Source organism: Anoplolepis gracilipes, chromosome 8 (genome assembly GCF_047496725.1).
Source record: "Anoplolepis gracilipes chromosome 8, ASM4749672v1, whole genome shotgun sequence".
NCBI lineage: Eukaryota > Metazoa > Arthropoda > Insecta > Hymenoptera > Formicidae > Anoplolepis > Anoplolepis gracilipes.
This window is the reverse complement of record NC_132977.1, coordinates 2335619-2345595: the sequence shown is the minus strand read 5'-3', so window position 1 is coordinate 2345595 and position 9977 is coordinate 2335619. Positions and strand designations below refer to the sequence as shown.

General features: G+C 34.6%; 3 protein-coding genes across 6 annotated transcripts in view; 2 read left to right on the top strand and 1 right to left on the bottom strand.

Moving 5' to 3' along the window:
* The first annotated feature begins 516 nt into the window (after positions 1 to 516).
* Cyt-c1 (Cytochrome c1) lies at positions 517 to 3678 on the top strand. Its single transcript, XM_072897758.1, has 8 exons — positions 517 to 815; positions 1762 to 1809; positions 2057 to 2205; positions 2304 to 2436; positions 2524 to 2688; positions 2867 to 2980; positions 3098 to 3232; positions 3328 to 3678. The coding sequence occupies exons 1-8, from the start codon at positions 744 to 746 to the stop codon at positions 3436 to 3438; spliced, it is 927 nt and encodes a 308-aa protein (XP_072753859.1). The 5' UTR covers positions 517 to 743; the 3' UTR covers positions 3439 to 3678.
* A 441-nt stretch (positions 3679 to 4119) lies between these two features.
* Positions 4120 to 7412, bottom strand: Uev1a (Ubiquitin-conjugating enzyme variant 1A). Its single transcript, XM_072897759.1, has 4 exons — positions 7140 to 7412; positions 6520 to 6662; positions 5995 to 6120; positions 4120 to 5916 (listed from the first exon to the last, which is right to left on the bottom strand). The coding sequence occupies exons 1-4, from the start codon at positions 7162 to 7164 to the stop codon at positions 5776 to 5778; spliced, it is 435 nt and encodes a 144-aa protein (XP_072753860.1). The 5' UTR covers positions 7165 to 7412; the 3' UTR covers positions 4120 to 5775.
* Positions 7413 to 8504: 1092 nt separating this feature from the next.
* Positions 8505 to 9977, top strand: part of Src64b (Tyrosine-protein kinase Src64B) — a 37417-nt gene continuing 35944 nt past the window's right edge. For all 4 annotated transcript variants that reach the window (XM_072897191.1, XM_072897190.1, XM_072897187.1 and 1 more), the window contains exon 1: positions 8505 to 8848. The gene's annotated coding sequence lies outside the window, so the exon portion shown is untranslated. The remainder of the gene's footprint in view (positions 8849 to 9977) is intronic.

Here is a 9977-nt window from a genome sequence, read left to right as displayed (position 1 = left end):
CGATTGAAAGATTCCAATTATCGACGATAATTTTGAAATTGATATAATCTCGATTAAAAATGCGAAAACATAATGTCATATCCGATTGGCTATTAAACGGAAAAATTTTCAGGATTTTATTTGACAGCCTGAATTGCATAACAGCGTGTCTACTTGTACTTTCTTATTGAAAAGCTTTCTATCTTTCTCTTATATACACAGATTTTATAATATTCCTAATTATTTTGAAATTTTTAGAATAATAAAAAAACTTTGACGATAACAAATAATTATTTCAATAAATTTTAAAGCTACGGAACGTCTGAAAATATATACAAAATGTATATATAACACGGAAGGGAAAAAAATAAAGCGGATAGATAGAAAAAGATTCTGTGCAAATTATGCATCATTTACGTAATACATTAATTTATTTATTTTCATTTATTATATATATATATATATATATATATCACTTATTTTTTCATCTATCTATCGTGCATACACGAGCTGATTCGAACGCGTGAATGTGAATGCATATTCGTGGTTATATTGGCATCCCTGCGTGAATTCGATCGAGAGTCTTCATCTCGATATCCTTTTCTTTAACCTCTTTCGGAGGTCCCGTGACCATTGAAAAAAAATCGGAATACTCGCATAAGGATTTTTGCGAGAGCCGCGAATTGACATTTTGGCTGTCGCTCGCTAACACCATTCGCTGACCATCAGTACACAACCCTTGGCACATTACACATCTGGCTAACATGGCGGCGACGTTAGGTCGGATTTGTAAATCGGGTCTTTTAAAACCGAATTACGGCACCCTGATCGGCCAGGTAAGCGAACGACGAGCGTAGGTGTCATCGGCGATGTCCGCGCGCGTCTTCTCGCGAAAATTCATGCGAAAAATCATTCGGTGTCCGAATGTGTCACGATACTAACGTTAAACGATATTGACCCAAGGGCTCGTCGAGGACAGCTCGTGCAACTCGTGTCGGCTGCTGTCACAGCATCCTTTTCCATGACATTTGCGCCCTTCAGGACGTTCGCGCGACGTCGGGACACCGGCAAAGGGCGCGACGTCGCGCGACTGTAATTCCGTGATGATTTTGACGATACTTTAACAGATGTTATGTAATAGCGAACGATACCAAAAATCAGGATGCTGCCATGATATCAAATATGTGTTACTGATGCACCTTCAATGCGTGCTCGATAAACGCAATTGAATGTATTATCGTGCTCGCTGTCACAATGAATGTTAGTTAATATATATGACATGATCTTATTATTTAATTTGGAGAATAAATATATCAAGTGTTATTGTATAATTGTCAATTTTCAATCAAATGTTATTATACTTGTTATTTTGGAGCAATATGCTCTTTATTACACATGTTCTTTTTCTAATTTTATTGTATTAAAGTAATATTTATAAAAATTGAACAAATGTAATGCGTACAAGTTCAAATTTCTTTATTCATCAGTAGGTATTAATACCTTTGACTTTGACTAATTGATTGCATAGAATTTAATTTACAGTTGATCTATATATAAATAATAGGTATCACACATGTGAGAAATATATAAATAAAAGATGTTTATAAATTTAAAATAATTGAAGTAAAATTAAATTGACTAATATATGTGAGAAAAGAAAAATAGTAATACATAAAAAAGGTAAACATACATAAAGTAGTATTGCGAGTATTTATTTCTTCCTATTCTTATAAAATGTATTACATGAGCTTGTTATTTGAACTTTGAATTTTGTTTTTGCAGACTAACAATTTCTCCACTGTAAAAGATTGGTCTAGGAGCCGAAAAGTGGTATGTGAACTTAATTTATCTAGATTGAAGATATATCCCTACCTTATCCCATCCATCATTCATGAAAAACACATCAACTTGGTGTTTTTTTCAAACTGCATGTGTTAATAGTAAGTTGGTATATTTCTCATGTGTTTATTTATCTATATCTTCAATATAACAATGTCGTTATGTAACATGTGCCAGTGATATTACATAAATTATATTGTAAGAAAGCAAGTAGTAATACCTATATTTTTAATTACAGTTATTAACATGCTTAGGAGTGACAGCCGGAGGCATCAGTGCCTTCATCTATGCTTTAGATAGCTCAGTAAGAGCTAGCGATTTGGTAGCTCATGCGCCAACGTATAAATGGGATTTTTATGGATGGTTTAATTCATTGGATCATGCTAGGTATGATTTTTACCATATAAATATTAGCCAAAATGAATGGAATGTTACTATTGTTTTTAATCTATAATACTTTATTCTATATTTATTTTATTTTATAGTATGCGACGAGGATGGGAGGTCTATAAGAATGTATGTGCAGCTTGTCACAGTTTGCAATACGTGGCCTACCGTCACCTTGTTAATGTTACTCACACTGAAGCAGAAGCCAAAGCTCTCGCGGAAGAAGTCATGGTATATTTTATATTAATTTGCAATTACAAGAAACACTTCATGTAATTTGATAGAATATAAAATGTAATAATAATTTTTATGATATAGATCGAAGATGGTCCTGATGAAACAGGAGAATACTTTAAACGTTCAGGAAAATTATTCGATTATGTACCATCTCCATATCCAAATGAAGAAGCTGCAAGAGCATCGAACAATGGTGCTTATCCACCTGATCTTTCTTACATACTCAATGCCAGGCATAATGGAGAAGTAAGTAATATTTTACCAATATACATAGAAAGAGAAAAAAATATGATTAAATCTATAATAAATTCAGAATTTACTAATGATTTTAGAAATATATGTATTGAAATTTTATTTTCTAATATTATAAATATTACAAATAATTACAAATAACTTTTATTTAAATGTATATTTTGTATTTCAGAACTACATTTTCGCTTTATTGACTGGATACTGTGATCCGCCAGCTGGTATAAATCTAAGAGAAGGACAATATTTCAATCCATATTTCTTAGGTGGTGCTATTGGTATGGCACAAGTAAGTTTTACATCCTTTTTTTTAAATGAGAAATGTTACAATTAGTGAGAGTTTTGAATAAAATAAAAAGGAAAGAAAATAAAAAAGATATTCATAATTCCAATCTTTTATTTATAGGCTATTTATGACGAAGTTTTGGAATATGAAGATGGTACTCCTGCAACTGCCTCTCAGGTAGCAAAAGATATTACCACATTCCTGATGTGGACTGCCAATCATGAATTCGATGATCGAAAACGAATGGCTATCAAGGTGAACTAAATATGATTGATTTCATTTTATTTAAATATTATCTCAATTATTTTACTCTAATCTTATCTCAATTATCTTCAATATTAAATTTCCAGGCCATTGGACTAATGTCAATTCTCGTTGCTGCTGCATATTATTTCAAACGACACAAATGGACGACTGTAAAGAACACAAAACTAATGTTTATTCGTAAAAAATACAATTAGCTTTTGTGCTGGAAATTAACTTGGCAATTACTAGCTATTGCTAGTATTGGAATGTAGTTTCACAATTTAAGCAATGTATCCGGCAAGTTATGGCTCCTCTCTGAAGATTCAAATTTACTCATATAGCATTTGACATGAATTGTCAATTTGTCATCACCAAATCTGTTAAATTATACATTGTACATAGCTATATAAGTGGAGTCCATCGTCTGATTTAAATAAATTGTTAAACATAAAGAACATCTATTTCTTTAATATGATGTTCATATTCAATGCAATTGATGATCTTCAAGCAACTCGTAGAATATAAAATACTAAATATAAATTTGAAGATATTTATGAATATTTCAATCTGCGAGAGAGAGAGAGAGAGAGAGAGAGATTAAAGGATATATTTTAATTTGATTGAGTACATTATTTCTATCGACTTTTGGTAAGTTTTAATTATATGTATGTATATAATTCTGTATTTCCAACATTTCTTAAATTATTTCAAATTATTAGTTAAAAATATTCTCTAAAAGGATATAGGTAAAGGCACATTTTCAAAATTTACTCAAATATATGAATCTATACACATACAAAAATATAAAAAATTATTTAATATTGATGAAATATCAATTTGTTGAAGACTTAGAAAGAAAGACTGTTAGAATGTGTGGGTAAAAAAGGAAAGCAACGTTCATTTCTAAGGAAATCATTTTATTCTCCTTAAGCTTGATTTCGTCCACATGGAGTTCTTAACTCGTTACTCTTTCAATAGGATGATTTTTAAATTACACTATTATATTACCGGTAGTGTAATGCTGAAATGCAAAGCGGACAAAGAGGTATGTATATTCCGTGCGCATGCACCGTACGTTTGGGTAATCGAAAAATTTTTAAATTACACAAATGTGAAGATATTTCGAAATCTACTTTGGTGGCATTTGCTTTAGTCTAGGGTATAAAGATATCCTTTCGATTAATTGGACGATATAAACCTCGAGACGACATAATAATATTTTATATAATTATGCTCTTATGTGCTGGAACATAAACACGTCATTTGTCAGGAATCGTCAATAGGCTGCATATAATTTGATTCTCTTTCAATAATATAATGCATATAATTTATAATTATAATTGCACTAAAGGTGAGATAAATCTGATTTTGTAACAATGAATAAGCAGCTTGTATATTTTACATAATGTGTTTAAGAATTAGAGGCATTTTTTTTATAATTATAATAAAATTATAATTAAAATAATTTGTATTCATAATACATCAATCATGAAGCCTGAATCAAACAGTAAACAGTATCTGTACTAATCGTGTTATATTTTAATAGATATAATCAAATATACATGCACATATGGGTAGCGTGTATATTTCCAATACACATATATTCAAATACAATACTAAATAAAAGATCTCATTTACGTTGCTTCATACGTTGATGTACTTTGCCATACAACATTATGTATCATTCACCACATGAGATATTACAAATCAAACATTTATGTATGTTTCGTTTACGGAGCGACATCTCGACGATTACAAAACGTAATGCGTTTAACGTGAGAGGCCGTTTCTAGGATATAATTTACCAAATGCATGCAACATATGCATGTTACGTCAAAGATCGCCAGTAGAAATGGTATACAGCATGGAAAAGTAAAATGAATGTACAGATTTATCATTTGGAATTTACAAATTTTCTACAACATTATTGAGTGAGAGACACCTCCGCAAGAGATGAAATGGCACTTATGCGCAAACAGAAGAAGTCTCAAAACGATTCGCAATACCAGACGTTATCTTTCATGTCATTAAAAAACTTTAAAGGCAATAAGTTATATTCTTACTGATTATCCATTTTATTACACAGTCTGTGTCTCCAGTTTTAAGATTCAAAATATGATTTTTTCGCTTTACATTGTACTAGCTTGAAAAGCTGGAGCAGAGTTCCCGTAAATTAAAAAAAAAAAAAATTAAATTAAATTAAATTACTATTTTTATATATATATTTTTATATATATGTTATGATATATTTCTAAAATTAATTGGGATTTGTAAAGAATTTTACATTTTTAATGAAAAATTCCAATAAAGAATCAGCTGTGTTTAACACAAATATTTAAAAAATTTGTCTGTCTATATAAACTTGGTACACTCATTCAACTTTCCAAGCTATTACCTTCTTTCTTTCACAAAGTTATTTTTTTCGTGTTTTTTTTTGTTTCTTTTTAAACATATATTTTAGCGGCACCATTTTAATATCATTTGATACCTTCATCATAGATCTCGCCTCGTGCTATTGCAAAAAGGAAGATGTCTCTGTTTATATGGATAGGCTAAAAAGTGCTGCCTTCCGGAGGCTGAGAAAGTTTCATATTTTCTTTCAACGTCATCAAACGACGGAGTTCTTGAAGCACTGTTTTAATTGTATATTCTCGTTGCCATTTTGCAAGAACTGGTACACTGCGATTGTCCACCTTGTATGAAAATTTTATTATTTTAGGTACATATATATTTTTATTTAACTATAAATGTATATAATTTTATATACTCACAGCTCCAGTAGCACTGTTAATGCAATTCATATTGATTCTGCTTAAAAATCTTACATTAGGTGCATCATCTGGATATCTTTGACCACAATCAATTTTCAGACTATACATCCTATTTTCATATGGCGTCTAAAAAAATATATGACTACTAAACTATACATATTTTATAACTTCCTAATATTGTGTCAAACATCCATTTTGATATAATCAATTTCATACTTTTTCTAAACTTCATATTTTTTTCTATATAACACAATACATGTTATCGTTTATATTCATTAAAAAGTATATATTATATCTATATTACGTTTGCTATAAATTATACATATTTAACCATCACAAATGTAATTTTATTGCAATTGATATTAATATAAAAAAAAGTTTCAGAAATGGTTTAGCTAACGAGTAGATATCGCTTAATTTTTATCCAGGAGAATTTGTTGAAAAACGTATTTGAATAAAAAAATATTAGATATTCATATTAAAATTGTAGAGAGAAGAAATGATATGAATAAAAAAATATCTTACCCTAGGTGGCCCAATTATCATACCAGTCCAATGCGTGAGGGTCATGTCATCGTCATTCTCTAGACCCCAACTGATCGTGCCATCGCCCACACCTTTCTGCCCTTGCTCCAGCTCTTCCAAGAGACGGAAATTTCGGGGAACGACTGAAACGAGATTTATCGCGGGGTTTACATCCTCTCTGACAGCTGAAATCACGTACCCGCGCGACGTACGTACGCGCCCGATACAGGTTATGGCTCGAGGCGGGCATTGAGCATGGTTAACCTCTCACACCGAATCTCTCGCTGGGCGATAAGAAGGCGCGTGGGCCGAGGCTGGTTTCTCGAGGTAGAGAAAAAGATATATCGACGAACGATGGGAGGATTCTGTTTGTATCTCGTCCCCCTCCGGTCGTCCGTTTTACGCGAGAAATCAAAGGCGGTTTCGCGATACCCGACATCCGCTGTCAACTCGCGTTTCCCCGCGTGCAAAGTGCGCGACGGACATTTTATCCGCCAACGAAAAATATATATCCCATTTTTTTGTTCTCGAAATTTCGCCCCTCCGTCCGATAATCGACGACCGCGCGTCTTTTCTCGGCCGCCCGCGCGTGCGAACGATCACTTGACAAAATAACTCACCTACACCGGTGTTGGGCACCGCCATGATCTCTGTATTTCTGCGGAGCGCCGTATTTTTTTGTCCCTAAAGTACAAGGCGGGCGAAATCGCGCGGCGACGTCACACGTGGGGCTGGCGCGGCTTTTAACTGCGGCGCGAGCTTCTCATCACCCGGGACGTCGCGATATCCTGCGGACCAGATTGCGCTATCACCCCCGATACGAAAATACACTTTGCGAAAATTCAGCCAACCTCCGCGCTCCGCGAGAGATCGCCCCCTCTCCACGGACTAGTCGCTCTCTAGATCAACGTCAGCGCACTCGCGCCTCGCGACTCGCGACCACAGGGATTCTTCGAAAAGAGAGGTTTGTTCCTACAGCTTTCACCATCTACATTTTATTCCTTTGCTGCTTCCGAAGCCCGAATGTATGTACGCTTGTTTCACTTTGAACGCCGAAAATATATGAGAAAGTGTAAGTTAAACTGACGGTCTGCCTATTTCAATTACATATTTGTCCTATTTTATTTTAAATACAAAAGGTATGGAAAAAATATGTGATATATATATATTAAATAATTTATAACAATATAATTTTTGTTAAGAAAATATAATGCATTTTATACACACTTTTGTGATCAGCAATTAATTTTGAGTAGATATCGAGAAATTCTTTCGAATAAATGTCATTTAGAATTTTGTTTCATAGGTCTGACAAATATATATTTTAATTAGAGAAGAATTTATGCCTTTTATCGACATTTCCGCGGAATTAATTCATAATAACCTTTAATTATTATATGTTATTGTTTGTCTTTTTATAAATTTCTGAAAATTAATACAAGCTATATGTCATAAATATTACGATTTTCATATTGTTTTCATGTATATTACTTTTGTTATGAAAACCATGCTATTTTCTTGATATCGACAAAGAAAAACAATAAAATCTGCATAGTAAAAGTTAAGAAGTTTAAATAATCATGAAAATTAGAGTTTATTCTAAAAATCTTTCTATTTCTAAATAAAGAGGAACAAATCTGCTTGAAATTTCTAGGGACGTTCGTGTCTCTGTTCCTGAGCCGAAATGTAACTTGGTGCGTGTTCCACTTGTCGTTCATAACGCTCCGGAGGCATCGCCTGCTTTATTTAACCTTCAATGAACGACAAAGACGAAATAATCCCATGAGCGTTGCGAATGTCAAGTGGAACGTGTCTCTAGTGAGGTTGCGATACACCGTGGCGGGGAGAAAGAGAAAGAGAGAGAGAGAGAGAGAGAGAGCAACGAGCGTCGCTTATTGGGCGAGATGGCGCGCTGGAGGGGGAAGCGTCGCGCGACGACGGGGAGCGACGTAAGAAGCAGTGCGCAATATCGTCGCCGGCTAGTTGCGCAGGAGCAGCCGTGGGTAGCGTGTCGGCGCAGGTGAAGGTAGATATTTTTTTCCCTTTCCCTCCGATAAGATGAACGGCACGCGATAACTCGTCAGTTCGTGTTCCGTGTGGGTGCATTTCGTCGCGCGATGCCCCGTGTGGCCGCCGGTTTTGTGATCGCGAGAGAGACAACGTCGGTGTGCCGCCCGATGCCGGTCAACGATCATTAGTCCGTGTGTCCCTGTCCTGTAACGTTTGCTCCTGTACGTGTGGATTACTTGAAGAGAGAGCGGCGACAAGTGCGAGGAGAGAAGTACGAGAGAGAGAGAGAGAGAGAGAGCGGTGGACAACACGAGCAGTGGTGAGTAGTAACGAGATTATTATGTATGTGTTTTGATCGCGTGTCCCCGATGAAACACGCGTGTCGTTTCGCGATTTCGATTAAGAGGAGAGAAACGCGCCTCCGGAACGGCCGCCACCATAATAAACAAACGTAAATACGCCATTGACCTTTCTCAGGTTGCGCGAACGAGTTTGCGGATTTCGTTTCCCGAGATCCCGGTCGCGGAAACCGTTCTCGGGATCGTCGGAGAGACTAATTTTGACACAGGTATCGTTGCTCGAATGTAGATATAATCCGGCTGCAAAGAGACCAAGCACACGATAGTGCTCGCCATTAGTGACGATTTGTTGTTCTCAATCGCGCGAGAGTCTCCGCTTGCATGGGGGCGTTACATTTATACGCGATGTGGGACGCTTCTGACATTGATCGTCGTTACTGTCATGTCATTACCGCGTTGACGAATAATTGCGAATGGAATTAATGCTGATATAAGGGCGCAGTTAGTGAGATTATGAATATTTTCAACGGATATTTGAATATCGATAGTTTCTGAGGAGACTTCAATGCTTTGGTTGCATGCATAATAATTGTCGATATAATGGCTGAAAGAGACACGCAGAAACAAAGCGATTATTTTTTATTGAAGAAAATGAAGGGTGGCATTTTTTTCTTTTGTAAAATATTTTTAATTAACACATCTTCAGATATATGTTTCACAGGATAAGATAAAATTTCTATCTATTATCTTAATTATATTTTTTCTGTTCTTTTTTTAGCTCAATTATACATATAAAAATATAATTTTTCGAGAGAAAATATGATATTCGAAAAAAATATGATTGTGTGCTATATGAGTCAGAATTTAATATAATAATGCCATCGGTTGACAATGCGATTGATTATTAAATTATGTCGATTATCAGTCATTGACAGATGGCTGCACGTGATCGTTAAAATTTCGAGTTTTTCATCATTATTGATCGCTTGAATATTCTCGTGTATGTTTCGATCAAATATTCGTTGTAATTATTAATAATTCGTAGGTAAAATGCAAAGGAACGGCCTTTTCTAAATTTGCTTTGTTTTCGATTAAAAGGGTGGTGACCGGTTAATCGTACATACACAGAACCTAACCCTTTAGAAAGGA